The sequence below is a fragment of the Schistocerca cancellata genome, chromosome 8, assembly GCF_023864275.1.
Source record: "Schistocerca cancellata isolate TAMUIC-IGC-003103 chromosome 8, iqSchCanc2.1, whole genome shotgun sequence".
NCBI classification, from domain to species: domain Eukaryota; kingdom Metazoa; phylum Arthropoda; class Insecta; order Orthoptera; family Acrididae; genus Schistocerca; species Schistocerca cancellata.
The window spans coordinates 419,746,209-419,771,151 of NC_064633.1; the positions used below are offsets into that span (position 1 = coordinate 419,746,209).

Below are 24,943 nucleotides of genomic sequence, written 5' to 3' on the forward strand. Positions count from 1 at the left end.
TTCTGTGAGAGTATTTGACTGCAACAAACTGTCCAATCTGGCAAAATACCAGCTGAAATGAACCTTGCTAAAATCACAGTTACTGGCACATCACTTTACTGCATGTGGTATGGGTACACAAGCTCTATGGAAGATATCTGTACAAAAAGAATCACTATATCCATTGAGCTAGTAGATTCCAATTTAATTGCAGCTGCACTGATTAGGTCACAACATTAACTACTTTTGTAGAAACTGGTATTAGAGGCCATCTATTGTATCTAATGACTGGACACTATTTATGACAAAGTATGAAGACTATATACAGTGTATGAATTATTAAGGGTAATCTCAATATTTGAAAATTACAAATATGATAAATGCAGTGCTTGGCAACAGATGCTTGTAGGTTTGAATGGGTATCAAGAAAAGTCTACAAATGACACACAAGAACAGTAATCTTACCTATCTGAAGCTGATGTTCTGCCATCAAGGAGGAAAAAGGGACTGAGGAAAATTGGAAAAGGAGAGCAGGTTCCTCAGTCAGAGAGAGAGTGCTCTCCCTCCCCCCCTTCCCCTGTCATGAGGTGGACACATGGTTGAAGGAAGAGGTTGTGTGTGTGTGTGTGTGTGAGAGAGAGAGAGAGAGAGAGAGAGAGAGAGAGAGAGAGAGAGAGATATGGAATATAGTGTATTGGTAAACACTGTGATAGATGATAAAGGGGCATGAGGGAGAGAAGAAAGATGCATCAAACAAGGAAGACAAATGGGAGGAGGAAGGAATACTGCACTTGAAACCTAGGTGAAAAGTGACTCAAATTTCTGTCCTGTGGGCCCAAGGAGTTAAGCCCATGAGAGTTGATACATACTTCCAGATTCAAAAAATCGTGCTGATTAACACTGTAAGGCATTGCGGTGCATTAAATAACCCTGAACAATCTTGTGAGAGACTGCACACATTTAATTACTTTTTACTAACTTTTATATGTACACTAGCAGAAAAAAATTGCAATTAAAAAAAAAAATTAATTTTGGGTAATGAAATTTCAGGAATACATTTGTCTAGGTAACCTATTTAAATTGGACATCTCTGTCAAAACTCTTTGCCTTTACAAATGTCTGCTTGTGTCTGTGTATGTGCGGATGGATGTGTGTGTGTGCGCACGAGTGTATACCTGTCCTTTTTTCCCCCTAAGGTAAGTCTTTCCGCTCCCGGGATTGGAATGACTCCTTACCCTCTCCCTTAAAACCCAAATCCTTTCGTCTTTCCCTCTCCTTCCCTCTTTCCTGATGAGGCAACCGTTGGTTGCGAAAGCTTGAATTTTGTGTGTATGTTTGTGTTTGTTTGTGTGTCTATCGACCTGCCAGTGCTTTTGTTTGGTAAGTCACATCATCTTTGTTTTTAGATATATTTTAACCTATTTAAATGATTCACATTGCAAGACCATAGGTTAATGTAAGCACAAGATAAGCCATTGCAAATGTGTAATGCTGGTACATTCTGATTTCATGATCAGAATGTTATATGTATGCAGGCTAATGTGCATGCATTGTGTTGTATAGGTGCCAGATGTCAGTTTGTGGGATGGATTTCCATGCCTGTTGCACTTGGTCAGTCAATGTAGGGACCGTTAATGCTGGTTGTGGATGATTCTGGAGTTGTCATCTGGAGACAGATGTGCTCATCTGGAGACAGATGTGATCAAGCAGGCCAAGGCAACATGTCAACACACTGTAGACCATGCTGAGTTACAATAGCAGTATGTGGATGATGGTTATCTTGTTTGGGGGGGGGGGGGGAACCACCTGGAATGCTGTTCACAAATGGTGGCACAACAGATGGAATAACCATACTGACATATAAATTTGCAGTCACAGTGCATGGTATAACCACGACAGTGCTCCTGGTGTCACACAAAATAGTACCCAAGATTGTAACTCCAGGTATCGGTCCAGTGTGTCTAGCTTGCAGACAGGTTGATTGAGGCACTCAACTGGCCTCCTCCCAGCCAGCACATGGCTATCACTGACACTGGGGCAGATCTATCTTTCATCAGAAAACACAACAGATCTCCACCCTATGCATACTAGAGGGTGTCTGGCTCGGTGCTGTGCTTCAAGTAACCGATTTGTAACAGTTTATTGTCTTACTGTGGTGCCAACTGTTGCTCATATTGCAGCTGCAGATGCAGTACAATGTGCCAGAGCCACAAACTGAACATGACAGTCCTCTCTTTGGTGCCATGTGGCTGTCTGGAGCCTGGTCTTTTTGCAGTCGCACATTATTGTGACCACTGCTGCCAGCAATCATGTACAATGGGTACATTCCTGCCAAGTATTCCTGCAATCACACAGAAGGAACATCCAGTTTCTCATAGCTCTATTACACAATCTTGTTGAAACTCAGTGAGGGATTAATAATGGTGTCTTTATTGTGTTAAAAGCATTCTTTGGAACTCAGTGAGGGTTTGATAATGGTGTCTTTATTACATTAAAGGCATTCTTTACTAACATCAACTTGCTACATCAATCTCAAAGGTAACTAACGCTCATGACCATTACAGCGTGTATTAAGGACAAACCTGATTTCCATTCTCATAGTGGCACTACTAATGCCAAACTTTGCGACTGGTGTGAAATTTGAATGTATGTCATCTTACACCTGTAGAAACATGCCTACCAACTTTTGTTTATGTCACAGTTTACACTCTGCTGTATAGTATACAATACTTCAAAAGTGATAAGAACTATTAAAAACAGTCAAACAGACCCTACACTGGCTCAAGTTGCATAAAACGAATATTTCTACACAACATCTGAAGCTTGTCACAAATGATGATGTTTCAACAGTATGTTCAACCAGTAGCAGAAACACAACAACATTTTGTCGCTGTAAAGATTACAGGCATATTTGGGTATACCAGCACTGCAGCACTGAAAGGGCTGATCTCTTGTTTCTTAATAGTTAAAGCATACTAAAAATCAGTCTGATTCAAGTCCTCCAAGTCCAATTGTAAATTGATATAAAGAACTTATTTTGAATTATTATACAATGTGGCAGATATATAGGTATTAGTATTCCAAAGAAGTATATTCCCTGAATTAATGTCTCTTTATTATATATTTTTTACATAATCACTATTTCTCTATAGGTACTCAATACAATATGAAGTCATCTGGAAGATAGACTGTCATGAAGTGAAAGCAGCTGTTACAAGACGCCACAGTAAATAATCTAAATATAGAAGTTACAGGTAGGTGACATTTATTAGAATGCTGAAATTGTAAGAACTTTGATGGAAGTAGGTTAAGCTACAATATATACCGATAAATAATTATAAACATGTACCTTCAAATTCTTTACTTGCATCTTCTTGCTCAACACAAGCTGTGAGCAACTTCATAAGCAAACGCTTTTCCACAACTGATACATTCTTTGTGGAAAACACATCAGCTCGTGAACATGGAACTGGCTCCAAACGACCATCCAACCATGTGAGAACTCTTGTAACACTGCGGAATTCTGCATAACGGGCTATGTTTGACGAGATAAGCAGTTCCACCAATGAGCCACGAGCAAAGAGCAGCTGCAGCAAAATTATTAATGATATTAAGTATAGGGAACAACAAAATTGAGGTTTCGTAGAGGGCTGACAGCATGTGTAATATTCAACTTTTGGAATATACTGTATCTTGACATTACAAAGAAAATAATTTCTTTAAGAAAATTCTTGCACCTATCTTTATTTCATAACTACATTTCTCTAATCTGCTGATAGAATGGCTTCAACATGGGGTTACAAATGTGCATTAGTGTGACTGTGTTGAGTAGCTACATTCAAACACTAAAATAACACCTGGTTGTCTGGAATAAAAGTTAACAATTGTAGCTTATATGTTTTATTTACTTTTCATTGATTTGGCTTCTCTTTCTTCCCTTCATTTAAGAACAGATACATTTTTCCTTTTAATTGGGTTGGGTTGGGTTGGGTTGTTTGGGGGAAGAGACCAAACAGCGAGGTCATCGGTCTCATCGGATAAGGGAAGGAAGTCGGCCGTGCCCTTTCAAAGGAACCATCCCAGCATTTGCCTGGAACGATTTAGGGAAATCACAGAAAACCTAAATCAGGATGGCTGGACGCGGGATTGAACCGTCGTCCTCCCGAATGCGAGTCCAGTGTGCTACCACTGCGCCACCTCGCTCAGTTACTTTTAATTGTTTGTCCTATTGACACACTGTCATTTACTTCATCAATAACAAATTTTGATGGACGACAGCTTCCAGCACATTACCTCAGTTGTGTCAGATGGTGGCACAATGGTAAAATGTCACATTGGGGATCTAAAGGGCTAGAATTTTATTTCAGGTCAGTCCAAGTAGAATTTTATCTGATACTAATCAATTCTTTCCCCTCTGGCAATGTTTGTTGAAGTGAGAGATGTCTAGTTGCACTGTTGTTCAGAATTCATGTTAAATCTCTACTTCTCACATATCCCTTTCCCCAAAAATCCCAGAAAAGCCTCACAATGTTGCACCTAACAGACCTATCCTGTCCCCACCACATCCCTGCATGCTCCCACATGCAGCATTGGCATCTTCCCTACCACTAACCAGTTCTCTCTCCCTACCCAGTACCACACCTTTTCTGTACTTCCACTACCAACTCCAGGTACACTGCTGTTCACCTCATAGACAGTCTGACCTGGAGAATATGGCAAGTACTGTAAACAAATTTCCCAGAAACTTTGCTCAGTGGAAGAGGGATCAAAATAAGCGAACACGTGTCTCAGGTTACCTGTAGGTATTGACACATTTCTGAGAAAACAACAGTAAAAGTTTTCAAGGTACTTTATGTGCATTTTAGCACGCAAGTCATTTAGATGCAGTGGTGGCAAAGTTGCTAGAGCCCTGACTTCACACTTTCACACTTCGTGTTCGAAACTGTAACAGTTTTTATTTGCCTTTTTTGTTTGATTTATCTACCCATGCCTGTAGAAGATTAATACACAAATGTGTGAAACAATAACTGAATGAGGAAAAATTGAAACTGTTTTTAGCGAAATTCCTATTGTGTGTCTTGTCCATAATATTTATTGGTGGTGTTGCGTACTTGTTCCAGAGGAGTGGGTTGCAGTCATCCAGCAAGTATATGCATTTACTAGTGCAGCCAGCAATGAGGGGCTTCTTTTCAACTGATTCTAACCTGCCCAGCTGGTTTTGTACTCTTGACAAAATCAGTATGGCAAACTCATCACTCCAAAATTAGTTCTCAAAGTGAACAAATAACAATGGACAATGGACCCCCTCCCAACACACACACACACACACACACACACACACACACACACACACACATACATTTATATTATGTAATAAACGTATGACACACATTGTGAAACCCAGTTGAAGTTTTATAATTAATATAACGCCCTCATATCCATTTACTTGATAAGAAGCATTCGTGTAGTAGGGACATGGCTAGATCAATGAAAAAGAAAGATAGAAAATAAATCAAGAATTGGGTTTCGAACACGGGGTGCAAAACTGGGAAGCTGCAACACTATACACTGTGCAAACACTTCAGTTGAACTTACCATACAATGAATGGCATCTAAATTGCATCAAAAACTTTCACTGTCATTTTCTCAGAAACGGTCAAGAATCTACGTTTTCACTTATTTTGACCCCTCTTCCACCAAGCTAAATTTCTGGAAAATCGGGTTATAGCAATCTCCCTGTTCTCCTTGTAAGTTGGATCTTAGTGTATGGAGATGACAGTGGCAATTTGTGCATGTGTTATGCTTCTCTGAATGTGTCAGAGTTTCCTACATCTGCTCAAGCACTGAAATTGGGAAGCTGGATATTTCCAGCATTGTTTTTATTTTGCCTATCAGCAACTCAGCACCTATGCGGTGATTAGAAATCTATTCTCCTCATACTGTTAGACAATGCAAAGTCCAGGACAGCTATGTGATCTACAAACGAAGCTGTACCCACTGTGCTCCTTTCGATGTGGCGTGAGGATTAACATGTTATCTGGCTGTATGAGTGGCCACCATCAAACTGTGACCAAGTGACAGCAGATTAACATGACCCTCCCCCACCAAACACAATATGCTTCACTTTAATGACAGCTTCACAGCCTCTGCCATCTAAATTCTTTCTGCCAACACCAATTTTTCTGAACTGTGCAGTTGGGAGCTCTTCCTGTAACACATCTTTCATATTTCATTCCTGTAAACCCCTCCCCCCATCTCAACTTTCTCTAGTCTTTATCCTCCCCTTATCTATCCCCTTACCTGCTCCCACTCCAGCACTACATACATTTTCCGTTCCACCAATGCACCTACTAGACTTTCCCCCTTTCTCTACAACTCTCCTCTCCCTTTCTCCTTACAGTCTCCCACTCTGCACCTAGCAGCTCTATCTTATCCCAACCACACACACACACACACACACACACACACACACACACACACACACACACACACACACACACGTGGCACATCTTCCCCCATCCCTACCTTGCTACCCACCCTGCTCCATGCCCAGTAGGCATTTATGATCGAGAGAGAGAGAGAGAGAGATATCTATTTTGGAAGGGCAACTTTTTGTCTGAAAGTTTAAAAGTTTAGCAGTCTTTTTGTTGTGCCTGTCTGTGACAACACCACCTCTACTTGGTGAGTATCAGTCCATCCTTTCCATTGTATTGTTATTCCATCCTGGATTTACCAGTCTATTTTAAAATCATATTCTTTCTCTTGGCTTCCAAACTGGTATGAACTATAATCAAAACCTCAGCTCTTCTGCATTACGTCCTATAACACTATACCACATTCCTCTAGTGAGCTACATCTATGTCCCCCCTCATCTCGTTTAAGTTGAGACCAATACCTCCAAACTATTTTTCTGTTTATTGCTCTTCTGAATACTTACATTTTGCCCGAAAACATCTCGATGAACAGTTCTCAATTTTCTGTGGTTGCAGTTTGATTTTTGTTGTTGTTTTAGAGCATACCCCAAATAATTTATTTCCCTTTTACTTTTATATCTGAACACCTGATTTTATTGCTTTCCTATTTAATTGTAATTGATTTCAAAGCTACAGGTCTCCATCTTTAGACACCTGAAGCTATCAGTATAAAGTCGACAAGTAATCAGCAACAGGATGATTAGAATATGAAGCACTAATAATCATATTGTATACATGAATCTGACAATACTATGGAAAGGATAGATTTCTACTCACCATATAGAGATGCTGAGTTGCAGACAGGCACAACAAAAAGACCGCTAAACACGCAAGTTTCTGGCCAAAAGGCCTTAACTGTGCAAGATGGAAGAAGCTATCTGGGTGGAGGGGGGGGGGGGTTGGGGGGGGGGGTATGGTGGAGTCTGGGGTACAGAGTGGAAAGACAGCAGGGTAGGGCTCGACTACTGCTGCTTGTGGGAGCATGCAGAGATGTGATGGGGACAAGGTAGGGCAGCTAAGTGCAGTTGGGAGATTAAACAGTCATTTACAAAGGCCTTTCCTTTTGTTACTCTCCCCCCAAATCCATTTATCCTAGACTTGTTAAAAAGTCTTCCCTTCTTCTCATGGTCCCTGCAGTGGAAACACTTTTCCACTATCAACTCTACCAATCAGAGTCAACCCAAAACCTATGTTGAACCCTGTATGACGAGTTCACTCCTCCAGCCAACTGTTATCCACCCCCACTGCCCCCAAACCATCCCGTTAACATTCCAGAATTTCTTAACCCCAAACATTACCTCACAATCATTCCCCAAATCCCTCAACATGGAAGCTAATCTTATACCTGCAAAAAGAACTTCAATCCACCACCTAAAACTGATCCCGATCTTACAATCCTACCTGCCGACAAAGGCTGCACCACTTTGTGGTTTTGCACCACAGAGATTATCAGGCAGCAGGACTGTCAGCTGTCAGATTTGTCCACTTACAAACTCTGCCACAGTGACCCCATTTCAGTAATCAACAGGATCTTCAGTCTCTCTTCAAATACTTAGGCCCAGCTCAGAACATCACCCTTTGATCTCTCTCTCTCTCTCTCTCTCTCTCTCTCTCTCTCTCTCTCTCTCTCTCTCTCTCTCTCTCTCTCTCTCTCTCTCTCCCCCCCCCTCCCTCCCTTTTACCACTCTTCACCACTCCTCACATTCCTACCTTCTACATGCTTCCTAATGTCCATAAACCCATTCAGCCAGGATGCCCCATTGTGAACAGTTACTGGGCCCCTACAGAGAGAATATCTGCTATTGTAGACCATCACCTTCAGTCTATTACCCATAATCTACCCCCCTATTGAAAAGACACCATCCATTTCCTCCATCAATTCTCCACTGTTCCTGTTCTTTTACCAAATGGCACCATGCTCGTCACTATTGATGCCACCCCCCATCACACTGAAATCCCTAATGCCTATGGCCTTGCCACTATTGAACACCACCTTTCCCAATGCCCTACTGATTCCCAACCTACAATCTCCTTCCTGGTCACCATGACCAACTATATCCTCACCCAAAATTACTTCACCTTTGCAAGCATACTCCCCCCCCCCCCCCCAGTCTCATTTTGCTTAACTGACCTAACCCCTGTCCCCACTGTGTCCCTGTATGATCTCACAAGCAAGCAGCAATTTGCCATACCCCATCCCCACCCTGCTATCGCCCCCCTTCTCCACCTCAACCTCCTCCTTACCTCCACCACCCAGATAGCTTCTTCCATCATATACAGTTACTTGCAATCCAGCCTCAGTGGCTTGTGTGTGAGAGGGGGAGGCCTTTTGGCCAAAATAGAACATGTTAAGCTGCCTTTTTGTTGTGCCTGTCTGTGTCTCAACATCTCCTCTAAATGGTGAGCAGCAATGTATCGTTTTCATAATAATGTCATTATACCACCCTGGATTTTCCACTGTTTGATTTTCCACACACAAATTTGCTGTGTAATGACCTAATATGCCTGAAACTAAATATTTAATCCGCTCACTTCACAAAAATTGGATACTTAATAGAACTTTATTATTGTCAAAATGTAAACTATTTTTGAGATCCATATTAGTGGCCATTGGGAAGATCTAAAAAAGAAGGTTTTTTTTGGGGGGGGGGAGAGGGGGGAGGAGGAGGGAGATGTAGTGATATCACAATGCCAAATTTCTCTGTAAGTCAGTCATAACCAAATCAGGGTGTACACTTCACACAAAAAAGTTGAAAGTGTTGAATGTGGAATTTAGTATTATTACTGAACTGAAGGGATATAATATGAGTGTCAGTTTCATTGTTAGCCCCTATTTCTTGTTGAAAATCATCCCTTAGTTAGGAAGTTACGGATAACAAAATTCAACTAACAACTTTATTTCAGAGATTTTTGCAAGGCTGTCAAAGAAACATACCTGAATGGGACTCACTTATATTCACTTAGTGATGAAAACTAGTACAGCAACTAATATTAGACATTCATAACAATGCACAACTGTATTAAAAAGTCAAATACAACAACAATACTCTCTAACATATTTTCCCCAGAAACTCAAAGCAACAGCACATAATCAGTTTTAGTCAAATTTATGCAAGACCCAGTTTCAGTCGTCTCTACACAGTTAAACAGAAAATCTTGCTGATCTTCAGATATTTTGGGATACAGAAAACTACTGAACTAAAATTTCACTCCATACATTATCTATCCCAGCCTCTCATTTAGGTTATCATCAACTCTAGAAACTACTTGCAATTGCACATTTTTAATGGTTCAACTATGTTGCACATGAAGCCTTTGATGCAGTATTTGTACAGAACAGTTGATTCAGCTACACTCTTGCAACATCTTACCTTAGGAGCTAGATCCAGATTGAATTTGCGGTACTCCTTACGAACTCTGTTCTGGCTCCATTGCTTTGAAGGTGGTGGTATTTGCTTCTCTTCATTCTTTTTTGAGTCACCTTGTTCAGATTCTTTTTCATCAGCATCACCTTTTGCATCATCAGTTCCATCAGTTTGAGTATGCTGTGAGGATGACTGCCCTTCCACAGAATCTGCAGCTTCCCTGTAAACACAAAATGATATCTATTGAGCTACAAACTTAACCAAGTCTCATTCATTAAAAATGCACAAAATTGGGTAATGAAATTTTGGTACTACTTTGAAGCAGACAAACTGAAGATCATGGGAGAGAATGAATTAGAATCGGAACACCAGGGAGATAAATACAACTTAGTAAGTAGTATTTAGATGATGTAGACATGTGAATAAGCTACAATGAAATCATTATAAAAAAAAAAAGGGGAAGGAAAAGAGTAAAGTGATGTGATACATTCCCACAAAATGCACAAAGGTCCTTGGATTTTATGGCAATTCACATTTACTAGCAACATACAATAAATAACTACTATTATGGAGGATATATGCATCCCTTAGTTAACATAGCACACAGCAGGCCACCTGTATCTTCATCATAACAATGCATCATACTATCCTCCTAAATTCTGACAATAATGAAGTGGATGAATACTCCACATACCTGAAGATGCTTACATGGTTTCCCCATTTCACCTGACCTCAATCCTGTTGAGCCAATCTGGGCTATCACTAAGCACAATTAGCATGGCATGGACACAATCTCCTTGTGTTCTAGCTGGTAGCCAAGTAGTTATATCAGGATGGCTCTCCAATACTTTTCGTGTCTCATGGAGTTGTCAACTCAATGACTATCTATAGGTATCAGAGCTTAAGGAGTTGCCAAAGGCTGCTGGGTAAGCAGTCAAGTGTCTGATTAAACTGCTCACATGTACATAAGAAACTTTCCCACAGGTAGACATTAGCTTAAGTTCCAGTAAAAATATTCTACATTAAAAAGTAGAGTCTTATGACTGGGATTTGAAAGGAAAAAACTTTGCATTTGTAGTTTATTATTATCTACTAATTCATTAATACACACAGTCTGCTGAAGTTGGGTAAGTGGACAGATTTTATCCAATAAATTAGATCAGTGATACTTGGGCATCTGGTTCATATCATCAAACCCATATCACAGTAAAAACTAAACACACACTGCATGCGCAATTTTTAGTTTGTGACTAGAATCAGTTATTTAATCAATAACCAGAGACAGGATGTAGGACAGAATTTACTGCTTCAGATGTTCTGCGGAGCATTATATTCTGCAACTATGCAACAGGTTAGATCCACAGAAAACTGGCAAACAGCTGTATTTTTTGAGAAGTTATTTTATTTTATTTTATTTTTTTTTGACAACCAGTTTTGGCATTTCAATATGCCATCTTCAAGCCCCATATCCACTTCATGTATAGACATTCAGATGTATCAATACTGGCATACTGGAGCTATCAGTATCTGGATACCATGACTTAGTTATTCAAGTGCTTCCTACAAAGACTTGTTAAGTCTTCGAAGGAACCACTCGACTAATGAATTCATGGTAGCCGGATACTGATGGCTCCAGTATGCCAATACTGATACATCTGAATGACTGTACACAAACTGCAAATAGGGTGGTTGGGTTGTTGGTTGGGTGGTTTGGCGGAGGGAGCAAACAGTGAGGTTTTCAGCCCCATCGTAGTATGGAAAGATGGGGAAAGAGGTCAGCCATGCCCTTTCAAGAGCAACCATCCCCGCATTTGCATTAAGTGATTTAGGGAAATCACAGAAAACCTAAATCAGGATGGTCGGACATGGGTTTGAATCATCATCCTGCAAAATGCAAGTCCAGCGTGCTACACACTGTGCCACCTTGCTGTCATATGGGGTGTGAAGATGGCATACTGAAATGCCAAAACTTATTGACAAAATAAAACAAAAACTTCTCAAGACATATGGCTGTTTGGCAACTTTACTTGGGGTATATTTGACCTGCAGCTGTCCTGCATCCACAATCGATCAACATTGAGTTAGATCTGTGGGGTTTCCTATTGTCAAAAAGTGGAAAGAAAAATTAGTTAATGAATCTAAAGGAATTATGAGCACTAAACTGGATTAATGGATACAGAAGAACCATTTGCCTTGGAAATATTCAAAGCCAAATGTGCTACACAGTGTGGCTCACCATACCGAGAGTGCCTGCTGTACCCCATGGGTCATCAGATTTCTCACACCCAAGACTAGTTTCCCCTCAAGGTTTCAATATGGAAACTCGCCCTTCAACATATTTTTTATAACCCTCTTTGACTTAGACCTGCATTAATGACCCTCCCCCTCCCCTCCCCCAATGGTACAATTTCATTATTTATAAATTACTTCTTTAATTTTCATTTTTCCCTCTCCCACTTCTCTTGCAGTTCCTCTCATATTCTCCTAACCTTCCTATTTTTTTTAACGGCATCAAAACTCAGACTGTAAAGCAATAGTCAATGAATTACATAAAATAGCGAGTGAAGCATAAATGTACAGTAAATGTAGTGTATCAGTTCTGATGGCAATTACCACTTTAATGAAGCTTCAATCTCTTCAATATTTATACATAAAAACAATTACAGAGACAATCCACTTCACAGAATACAGTTATAGTATGCGCAAATGCTTCGCAACATTAATCAAGTCATCAACTATTATCGCAATGCCAACATCAGAATCCAGAAGAAGCATTATTTAAAGGAAATATCATGCAGTACTTACTCTATGATACACCATTTCTCCTCAATATTGGTTATTACTGAGAATTGATTTCCAGCCTTTACAGCAGCCTCGCCATTCCTCAGTATTCCATCTGGTAATTCAACATCAGTAGCCTTAGCTGGTTGTCTACATTCTTCCATCCACTTCTGGAAGCCTTCAAAGTTGAATGATGCCCATAATCCTCCATAATATTCATTGCTACAAAATGAAGAATAGAAAAGAAAGACATTAAGTTACAATTATATGGCAATCAAATCACAGTTAGGGATTTTTAAAATGTGGGATATGAAAAGGAAAATGTTTTCCATTTATTATTTCAAGAACAGTCTCCAAAATTAATGCCAAATGTACTCACCAAAGTTAGTCAATTCAGAAGGGCTTTCTATTTATGCAGAGAAAAGTTTGAAAGTATTTTCTTTTTAAGTTCTGGGCAAAGATTTTCAACCCACTCTACATACATACATACATACATACAACTGAAGTGGTAGGAAAGTTCTGGTAGAATGCAAATAATTTGGGTGTAAAGAAGACCACTCAGCAAATGGCAGATTTGTTTAGCCATTGACAGGCACACACAAAAGAGAGGGAAAACTTGCTAGCTAGCTTTCAGAATAAATCCCTTGCTGAGCACGAGTACACACACACACACACACACACACACACACACACACACACACACATTCATGCGTGCGCACGCACGTGCCTGTGCCCCTACATTGTGCTGGCTGGGCAGTCAATGCCAGGATTACATTTTTGCAGGTGGAATGTGGTGGGATGGGGTTTGATGTCAGGTGGGGTGGGCGGAGGGAAAGAGAGGTGGTAGGTAGGAATAGGGGTTGCAGTGGGTAGCAGCTCAGAGGAAGGTAGCAGGTTTGCTGGCTGAGAATGCAGTAGGGAGGAAGGGTGGGAGGTGCACGAGCTAGGCATATGTTGCACGGGTAATGGAGCCAGTGGAGTTCAGTGTACAATGGAGGTGGTGTGGATGGGGATGCAGTGACAGGGCAGAGGAAGGGGAAATTGTTGGGTGGAGGATGTGGGTACAGTGGTTTAACAGAGACAGAGGCCAGGATATTTATGGGAGTGAAGTATGTGTTGCAAGGATAAGCTCACCTGTGTAGTTCAGAAAAGGTGGGGATGGAGGATAGGATGCAGATGGCCTAGGTTGTGAAACAGCTATTGAAATCAAGCATGTTGTGCTTGGCTGCGTGTTGTGCCACTGGGTGGTCAATTCTGTTCTTGTCCACAGTTTGGTGGTGGGCATTCATTCTGGAGGACAGTTGGTTGGGTTGTTATATCAATATAAAAAACAGGAGGTTGAGTTAGTAGTTTTTACTGCTAATATATGAAAAATTCTATCACATTTATAATTACAATGGCAAAAACAGAGAACAATTTTTGTTTATAATCTTACTGCCTATTTTTCTGAAGATAGGCTTTCTTTGAAGATATGTTAATTAATGACAATAATACCCTCATTAGTCACATGTTTATTGGTTGTACCATTTCTGAAGCATTTCAAAGCTTTATCACCCTGTCCTACTTCTCTATGAGTTCTGAATGTTCAACTGTCCTGGTGAAATCTAATGGAAGCTGCAGTACTAAGATATGTACTCTTTTCTATATTAACATATGCTGAAATCAATGACTTGTTTTTCAAGAGCTGTTAGTACATACTTTCGTTGAAATTGAGTCGGAAGGTTCCCCAAAATCTATGAGTCTTAGGCAAAGTGGTAATTCATATTATTCCTCCATTCTGCACTTTCATTCTCTACAGCCTGGCGGGCAGAGATGCATGTAAATGGTCACTTTTTAATATTTTTCCTTGAATAACTTGAAAATGGCTTCTAGATAAAATGTTTCCCAGTATAAAATCAAACTACATTAAACTTTCTATGAATAACAGTCTTCTTAATTTCTTCTGTAGGACTAATAGCTTCGACATATCAGGGAATGGGAAAAAAAAATACAAATTATTAAAAACAGTGTTTTAATAGTATGAAATAAATGTTTATTGTTAACCGAAGTGAGTCAAAAACAAATATTAAATGACTGTACCACATCTATGTGCATTACAGCTGTATTAAGGGATTAAATGTGTTCTGGTGGTGTAACATGGAAGGAGGTGGTGGTGGATGTTAATTGCATGAGGGAAGGTATGTTGGCAGATTGTGATGGTGCAGTTCATTCGTTCACAGGTCTTCAAGCTGAAGAGTGAGCAGTAAGTCCCTACTCTCTTTACCTCACTACATTACAAGAAGTGCAATCTGCTGGGGCAGGCGACTTTCTTCACCACCAGCACTGCCTGCTTTTTAGTTTAACAGACCATACCCCTCTAGCATTCCCAGCCCAGTTCTCTTATGTGAAGATATCAAATAACTTCACTGAGATAGTGCTTATACAGTGGAATTATTTTCAGTTTATTGAGCAAGTTTTTATTTGCAGTTGTTAAGTGAGATCTTATGAAAAGAAAACTTAACAGGTGGTGCTGTCAACTGTCTACCACACTGAAGACCCCACTGCAAGTGTAACATGCTGGCACTATGTCATCAACAATGTCATTCTAATTTTCTCCACTATCAATGGTTGCATTTCGGCCGAAGATTCTGGGGTTGGTGTGTGTGTGTGTGTGTGTGTGTGTGTGTGTGTGTGTGTGTGTGTGTTTTTTTAACTGACGACAGCTGTGGCCAAAAGCTTTACGCGAGTGTCTTAACTGTGCCTGTCAGCAACTTGACATGTTTTCTTTATGCAAAGTAGCACCACGTCTTTTCCTACATTGTTGATATTCCCACCTGAAGTTTCCATTGTCTGATTTATTACACACCCTGTAATTGTTTCTTGGGGGGAGGAGGATTTTAGTGTTTGACGTCCCGTCGACAACGAGTTCGTTAGAGACTGAGCACAAGCTCAGTTTAGGGAAGGATTGGGAAGTAAATCGGCCATGCCCTTTCAAAGGGCATTTGCCTGAAACGATTTAGGGTAATCACGGAAAACCTAAATCAGGATGGCCGGAGACTGGTTTGAACCGTTGTCCTCCCGAATGCGAGTCCAGTGTGCTAACCATTGCGCCACCTTGCTCAGTAATTGTTTCTTGTGACATAGTAGGGTGGGGTAGGTAGAGTGGTGACTTGCCTCACTCTTCAGACAGCAAATCTATTGACAAGGCAAAACGACAGTGCGGGATCACAATCCAGCAACCATTCTTCTCTCTTAAGTCACCCCCCCCCCTTTCTCATCCCCCTCCAGACCACAATTTACCTCTTAGATATGGTACACACATGCAGTATTTGTTTATAACCCTCTTCATTTAACAAAAACCATTAATTTTATACCATTTAAACAGCTTTTGATTATTGTTATTTTTTCCATTATTTGAAACACTAAAACTGTTAGAACAGGAGAAAAAAATGAATAGGACAGTTTTTATAGAAAATTTAATGTAGTTTAATTTTATACTGGTAAAAATTTTCATTATAAGTTGCGGTTATAGAGTTAACTATGAAAAACATAAAAATGATATCTTTAACTGCGCCCTCACCCTCACCCTCGTCGGGATTTTTAGTATGATGCTCGTTATACCCCTTTAAAACACTGTAAAAAAAATTGTGACTACATAATTTTTTACCCCCTTTTGCCCCTTTCTTGGTCTTCATTGACTGAGCTATTTTGCCAGTATCTTTTTGTCTTCATTCCATCTTAGTTGACAAAAACTGTTTCTCCCTAAAAACTATAATTTTTTACACAGTATATGTGTCTGCCTGTGTCTGTATATGTGCGGATGGATGTGTGTGTGTGTGTGCGCGCGCGAGCGCAAGTATATACCTGTCCTTTTTTCCCCCATAAGGTAAGTCTTTCCACTCCCGGGATTGGAATGACTCCTTACCCTCTCCCTTAAAACCCATATCCTTTCGTCTTTCCCTCTCCTTCCCTCTTTCCTGATGAAGCAACCTTGGGTTGCGAAAACTTGAATTTTGTGTGTGTGTTTGTTAGTGTCTCTATCAACATACCAACACTTTCGTTCGGTAAGTTACATCATCTTTGTTTTAAAAGATGCTGTAACTTACCAAATGGGAAAGCGCTGGTAGATAGACACAATAAAACACACACACACACACACACACACACACACACACACACACACACACACACACACAAATATCAAGCTTGGAAAGATGGAAGGAGAGGGAAAGATGAAAGGATGTGGGTTTGCAGTGTATACCTGTCCCTTTTTCCCCCTAAGGTAAGTCTTTCCGCTCCCGGGATTGGAATGACTCCTTACCCTCTCCTTTAAAACCCACATCCTTTCGTCTTTCCCTCTCCTTCCCTCTTTCCTGATGAAGCAACCGTGGGTTGCGAAAGCTTGATATTTGTGTGTGTGTTTGTGTGTTTTTTATTGTGTCTATCTACCAGCACTTTCCCGTTTGGTAAGTCACAGCATATTTTTTAATATATTTTTCCCATGTGGAATGTTTCTTTCTATATCATTTATGCTTAACGTGACAGAGTTGTTTTTCTTCTTTATACTGAAGTGAGTAATGCTTGTTTTCTGGTTACCCAGTGCCAATTTATTTCATCCCACCCAATCATAAACCACCTTGAGGCCTTCATTTGCATCTTCCAATAGGAGTTCTGGTGTTTTATCAGCTACTATGATGCTGCTGTCATCAGCAAAGAGAATTCTTTCTCCATGTCAGATTGTATAGAAAGTCCCTGATATATATATTGAATACCAAACTGGACCCAATACACTATCCTGAGGAACACACAGGTTTGTTTGTTTCATGTCTGACTAATTTTTTACTAAAAATTTACTATCAGCAGACATGTGAACTATGTGCCTCTACTTTTTGCACACTGTTTTCATGAATGACTGGAACCATTTGTTTGCTACTCTTGTCTCATCTAATGCACCTAACTTGTGAACAAGTATTTTAAGGTCAACAGTGTCAAATGACTCAGACAAGTCTAAAACCAAACTGTGCTTCATTAAAAACACTGTATTTATTCATGAAACTCATTAATCTATCTTTCATTACTGATTCGATTATTTTGAGACTACGATAGGTAGGGAAGCAAGCTTTTAGTCTTGTATATTCTTTGCGTTACCTTGCATGCTGCCTACACATGCTTTCAAAACAGAGGCTATAACTTCATCTTTGTTTGCTGACTTCCTATTTTTAACTGTTGTACTGTCTTCCTGACTACGCTCACTGTTGTGGGAAAGAGCATCACTGCACTTGCAATGTAATTCATTGTGAGTGCTACATGCATTTTAGGATTTTGTTGTAACTTCACAATACCAGAGAAATGAAGAATTCTGCTGTAAACAATGGTTTGGGACAAGGTGGTTGGCTATTTTGAGAAATTGCACAGCAAAGTTCCAATAAAATATTATAAATAAGATGTAGTAAGTGCCCGAAATGTGATTTTTTTACTCAGATAAGTTGCTATTTTCACATATATTTAGAAAAACAACAGATTTCTAAAATGGTAAATTTTACCCAAAATTTTATTCTTAAAAATTTGGCAGTGGAAACATAACATTGTTTACTCACAAACTTAGAGCACTTAATGTGGGTCAGAACTGACTTAAAACTGTTTACCTGCTGTTCAAATTAACCAAGCTTTACCCTAAGATCTCTCAAAATATGGATTTAAAAGATCGAAATTGCTTCACTTTCTGACACGAAGATTTGCATTAACAATTTTTGTAATATTAATGTATAACAATTTTCAAAATGAATCTATGATTCACACACAGATTCACACTAATGATCCCCAAAAAACATTTTCCTGACTTTAACTTCACCTGCATTACTACTACTGGCATTTACCACTGTTTACATGCACACTCTCTGACAAAGCCACTACCCTTCTTTATATCTTACTGCGCTGTGCTTTACATGTGATAGGAAGAACTGTGGACTAGTATAGCACTTTTGTAAAGAATAGGAATTAAAGTGTCAGAGAGACTTTGATACCTCCAGTTATCCATGTATTTTCATTAGCTACTGCTGTTGAAGTAGCTACTTTTGAAATGTTTCCCCAAAAATGTATTCCAGCAATGTGCAGAATTTAAAGAGCTTAACATGTACATTGTTTGCTGTATACACTTCACTGGCCTGATAAAATAAAGAATGAGGTGCTTCTCTGCAGAATTGGTGAAGAAAGGAACATTTGGAAGATGCTGGCAAGGAGGAGGGAAAGGATGATAGGACATGTATTGTGACATCAGGGAATAACCTCCATGGTACTAAAGGGAGCTGCAGAGGTTAAGAACTGTAGGGGAAGACACATATTTGAACACCTCTATCAAATAATTGAGAATATCCCAGGTTTGATTTGCCAGTACCCAGAAAAAGTATGCATTTTGTGTTCCAAGAATGTCCTCCTGTAGCCCTACACTTTTTTTGGTTTTATCAAGCCTCTTTCTAGCTTTATTATTTGACAGTAAAGATCAGAGAAGACATGATACCCTAGAACCAGTGTTTATGATTTGTGGTATGCAAAAACTGTTCAAAATGTCTGAAAAGTTAATTTCAACCTCAACATCTTTGTTCATGTTCATGTGTCCACATATTATTAGTTTAGTTTACGTGGCTGAGGCTCTTTCCAGAACTTCAGCTAATTTGCTGAAGAAAACGTCCATATAACCAATAGGTTATGATTAATTTCTTATCAATGTATAGCTCTGTTAGTTCATCAGCTTCAAATTGAAAATGTTTACCTACAAAAAGCTGTGTCCTCTGTAATGCATACTACTGTGCTGTTCAAAGCCTGTCTTCCAACTTCAAGCTGGTGTACTTTATTTAAAAAACACCTAGATATTTTGAAGAAGAATAGGTAATTCTGAGCAAATACTACAGTCCAATGTGGTACATTACATCTTCCATGTACACGCTGGAGATATTTCTACACTGGCTGAGACACTAAGGGGAAGGGAGCCTGTTGTCACGATTTAACCTAACTCTGCCAACCTCCCTTTCCCCTGCTAAAGTGCAAACTACACCTAGTGCAGTCTCATCTCTGATAGTCTCCACCGGCACCACTGCAATGTGCAACCAGTCAACAATCATAAGCGCCATTTCCAGCTCTGCACTGACTCGCCATACAGCAATGTCAAGTACCAGCTGAACAGCTCAACCAGGCTCACATCTGCACTGCCAGTTAGGGAAACTATCTTTCTCTGGTCACCACTGCCAACTTTTGACTACTATATTCAGATTTGCAAACCCCGGTCATGGCAGTTCAGGACCCAATGACCACTAAGCTGGTTGTATAAATGCACCACAAAATTTGCTGACAGTAAAAACAAAGTTACAAGTGAGTGAAATTATGCACAGATACTGGGATACTACCACTTGGGACATCAAAACATTTCCATTTGAAAACTAATCTAATGATGACATTTATTTGGTGTACTTTTGTTGCATTACTCTGTCCTCTAAAACAACCACTGTCAAACATATTAACTCTTTCAGACCTGAATTTTTTTCTGGAGGAAGGAAAATTTTTCTTTACAGAGTAATGCTCTTAGGTGACCTTTTAATGATTTTGGATTAAAGATTTATAAAAAACAAAAAAAAAACAAAAAAATTAAAAAAATGCCTATTTTCTAAACAGACTTTGCAGACTTGGCTTAATTTTATGAACTAAAATAACCCTTTACAAAATATTCTCTATCGTAATAAATAGTAAAATGATCATTCAATAATTAACATGCAAAATAACAAAACAATATTCAAACATACAGCGGAATACAGTGAACCACCCATATCTGTGCATTCTGGTGACCATGATCTGCTGCTACACTGACTTGCTGATATTTTCATAGTGTTGCCCAATAGTTGACAGCACATGTGCATGACGAAAAAATTGAACATCCACAAATGTGTAGTTCAGGTTTCCATTGGGAAAAATACTTCTGTTGCAGCTAACATACAGTAAAAGTTAATGTACATGATTGTAGCCGAATGGTCTGAAAGGGTTAAGAGAGAGCATTGGTGAGAACCAACAAATAAGCAACCATCGGTCCATGCACTGCTCCAAAAAACTGTGCATGAAAATGCTACTTTTTTAGGGGGTCATATCTCAGGTTCTAATGATCACAAATATGAGAGTCAACTGTTCTGGATAGCTCTCAGTCTACTGACAATTTGTATACCTATCAGAAGAATGTGCATACTGTAGTTATCCTACAATAAAGGGACACAATTGAAAAATTACACACTTCTACCAGCCCAAGCAAATTGAGCAAATCAGTTGATTCTTTTGGATTAGGTGTGGTCAGGATGGATCCTAGGTGGCTTATCAAAGCACTATTTGTTCACAGGCAGTTCCTACAAAAACCACGAAAAATCAGATTTTTGGATACAGAAAGTATCAACTGTGGGAATAGCCACTTCTATAATTTCAATCCATAGTAAATCAACAAAATTTTTACAGTATATGCTTTTGATAGTATTCTCAGGGAAGTACACAATTTTTTCCCACCTCATTAACCATTACCGACATCTAGAGGTTAAAAGTTACAGTACCTTCAGGTGAGTGTTTCACACTTGTGTGTGTGTGTGTGTGTGTGTGTGTGTGTGTGTGTGTGGTTCGAGGTTTTCGGGCGCTAAACAGCGTGGTCATCAGCGCCCAAACGCATAGAAACAGGAGCGAGACTGTTAGTTCATATTGCCACCTTTATACCAAAAACTGGTGTATAGTCACATGCATGAAGACAGCCACTATATGAGAGATATCTGTTGAGTTATGCGCCCTGCTGCTCCATCTATGGTGTGCAGGCTCATGCGTAATGCAATAATATGTCCTCTCCCTGTTAGGATGCGCACTTGTGGCATTAAAATTCAGATGCCAAAATTAGTAAAATTAAATATCGCTGGACAGGTCATTGGTCATATAAACATTTTCTCTCTGAAGAAATTAATGAAATCACTGGGTCCCACACCTTATCCAGTTGAATGCCGCCACCGTGATTAATAAGAGCTTGTACAAAATGTATTTCCACCTATTCCTAATAACTAAATCCCATAAGACCTTGTCAAGGCCAAGTTCAATGCATCTTTCACACACTGCAAACATTGTCTGTCCTATGTAGGCTTTGACACACTGGCAAGGTATTCCGTAGATTCCAGCCTTCCGCAATCCCAGATTATACTTTCCATACCGAGAAGAGGCCAAGTCTTTGAAGGTGGGTTGAAGATTACTTTGACATGATGTTTTCTTAAGATTCTCTCTTATTTCGAAGAAATATTGCTGACCTACAGGAGGAGCACACTGGACTTCAACTGCTCTCTCTCTCTTGATCCTGTGGATGGCCACTCTTCTTCTCCCTTAAAGCTGTGCTGAACTGATGCAGGGAATATCCATTACCTTTAAACACTGATTGTAGGTGTAGATCCTTCGCAAGGAGTAACAGTGTTCAAAGGATGCCCATAGTTTGTGATGGATGGTGGCAACCAGATGCATGCAAATACACATCTGTATCTGTGGACTTACGGTAAATGGAATGTCCCAAAGATCCATCCACTTTCTGTCTGACTAAGACGTCCAGGAAAGGCAGACAGCCGCCCTCCTCTGTTTCCATCATCATAAAGTTGATATTATTGTGGAGAGAGTTTAGATGCTACAAAAAGTGTGACAGTTCTTCTTCGGGGCAACACAACAAAAGTACCATCCACACAATGCCAAAAGACGTTTGGTTTAAGTTCTCCCGAATCAAGAGCCATCTCCTCAAAGTCTTCAATAAAAAATTGCACTCCAGAGTGGAGAGAGGACTACCCATGGCAACACCATAAATTTGCTCAAAATATTCACTGTTGAACAGAAAATAGTTTGAGGAAAGGGCATGGTGAAACAGCACTGCTATATAAACTTTGGACTTACTGCTGATGAGTGACAATGAATCCACAAGGGGGACCCTAGTGAGCTGCGCCTCTGAAGCATAACATTTCCTCGATCAAAAGGGTCGCATTAGGAAAGCTACGAGAAGATCCTCACAAGGTGATCCTTCCAGTGGACAAGGAAAACACCACTGTGCTATTACAAAATGGCTTGCTGAGTGAACCAATGTATCAGAAGATTGATAGAGACCCCACAGAGAGAATAGAAAAATGGCAGTGTTGCTAAATTCCTCTTCCCTTCCACAAGAAGTTGCAAAAAATATTAATCTCACAGCTCTGTTCGATCATGGTTATACGGTCTTCCAAAAATACACAAAGAAGGTCTTCCATTATGTCCTATTGTGAGCAATATTGGCACTCCATGACTTACCTAGCATCTTGATTCTTTACTGAGATCTTTTGTAGGGAAGTGTTCACACGATATTCACAACTCCAGTGACTTTACTAGCAGACTTAAATTCAACTCATCGAGTCAAAATGACTTCTTAGTAATCTTCAATGTTATCTCAGTCTTCACTACGGGTTCCTCTCATGAATTCATTGTCACTCAGCAGCAGTAAGTTCAAAGCCGAAACACCACCACTATTTCATCATACCCTTTCTTCAAGCTACTTTTTATTCAACTGTGAATATTTTGAGCAAATTGATGGTGTTGCCATAGGTGGCTCTCTCTCCCCTCTGGTAGCAAACTTTTTTATGGAATAATTTGAGGCAAGGGCATTTTCTGTAACAGCACTTAAACCAAAAGTCTTCTCGCAAAATGCAGATGATACTTCTGTAGTGTGGCTCCATGGTGAATAAGAACAGTCATGCTTTTTGCAGCATCTGAATTCTATCTGAGAATATCAAATTTACGATGAAAGTGGGGAAGGGCGGCCGTCTGCCTTTTCTAGACATCTTGGCCACATGGAAAGTGGACGGATCATTGGGGAATTCTGTTTACAATAAACCACACATACAGTTCTGTATTTTCAGGAATCTAGTTACCAGTACCCATCACAAGCTACGGACATCCTTCGAATGTTGGTGCACCAGGCGCATGTTGTGTCTGAGGGAGACAGCCTTGTAAAGGAGCTGGTACACCTGCAATCAATGTTCATAGATGATGGATATTCTCCACTTCAGATCAACACAGCTTTAAGGAAGAAGAAATGTGACCACAGACAAGATCACAAGGAGAAGGATCAGTTCAAATCCAGGACGTTCCTCCTGTACATCAGCAGTATTTCATTGATTTAGGGAGAATCGTAAGAAACAGCACGTTGAAATAATCTTATGCCCACCTACAAAGACTTGTACTCTTCTTCGTTCGTCAAAGAACCATCTGGGATTGTGGAAGGCTGGAATCTGCAGAATACATTGTCAGTGTGGCAAAACCTACATTGGTCAGACAATGTGCACAGTGCGACAAAGATGCATTGAACATGACTGCTTTGCTTGCCTTTCACAGCTCAGTAAGTCTGTTATAGCCAGGCATTGTATCTCTGCAGGCCATTCCATGGAAATCTTGGCCTCGACGAGATCCTTCTGGGATTCAATTATTAGGAATCTGTGGAATGTGTTCATATTTTATTAATTTCCACATCTGAATTTTAAGTCCACGTGTGTGCATTCTGACAGTGCACACAAGTATCAAATTATGCATGTGCCTGCGTGCCATAGATGGAGCAATATTCAAAGAGGGAGCATAACAGTAGAGCGGTCGCTCATAAAGCAGCTGCCATTGCGCATGTCCTCGCCAATTTTTAGTATACATGTAGTGCGAAACACTCACCTGAAGATGGCTGAATGGCTGTCAGCCAAAATATTGTGGCAATAAGTCTATGTTATCCTGCTGCAATTCCAAAAATTCTTGGAATACCTTCTATGGCAGGAAAATTTCAAGTATTGTATAGAACTTTTTTTATATGAGCTGTGGCAGGGAAAAGAAGGGAACCAGCAGAAATATATTCCTGTCAGAGCACAAAAAAAAGCAAATATATTCCCCTTTAAAAGTTTGCATGAAAAGTGGGGAACCAACTGCCTCCATTCTCATTCCACCTTCCTCACCAAAAATTTTGGCACACAAACATTACACTTTTTTTGCTGAGAGAGTAGTAAAGAGACAGTGATAGCGGAAAAGAGAGGAGATACTGATGGTCATTGTGAGGTATCAGCAGTAAAATAGAAAAAGAGACAGGTGGAGATAGAGGAAGTGGAAGCAAATAAAGAGGAGACAGTGGAAATGAAAATACAAATGTTTGGAGACCATGCATACACTTGGGAGATCTGGACTCTCCTAGAATGACGAGCTTTAACATACAGCTATAGGGGAGAGCACATTTTTGGCTGGAATTTTAAACTTGTGAGTAAAGAGGACAAAATAAGTTAAGATCACTCACAATTTTTGAGCTGACGAAGTATGATGGAGGCAGTG

General features: G+C 39.9%; 1 protein-coding gene across 1 annotated transcript in view; it reads right to left on the reverse strand.

The window, feature by feature from the left end:
• The window catches only part of LOC126094459 (rab proteins geranylgeranyltransferase component A 2), a 50,459-nt gene that overhangs the window by 11,904 nt on the left and 13,612 nt on the right, over positions 1-24,943 (reverse strand). Inside the window, exons 3-5 of the mRNA XM_049908842.1 lie at positions 12,623-12,820; positions 9,824-10,037; positions 3,329-3,566 (exon numbers count right to left, since the gene is read on the reverse strand). Of these exons, the coding sequence (XP_049764799.1) occupies positions 3,329-3,566; positions 9,824-10,037; positions 12,623-12,820 (650 nt within the window). The remainder of the gene's footprint in view (positions 1-3,328; positions 3,567-9,823; positions 10,038-12,622; positions 12,821-24,943) is intronic.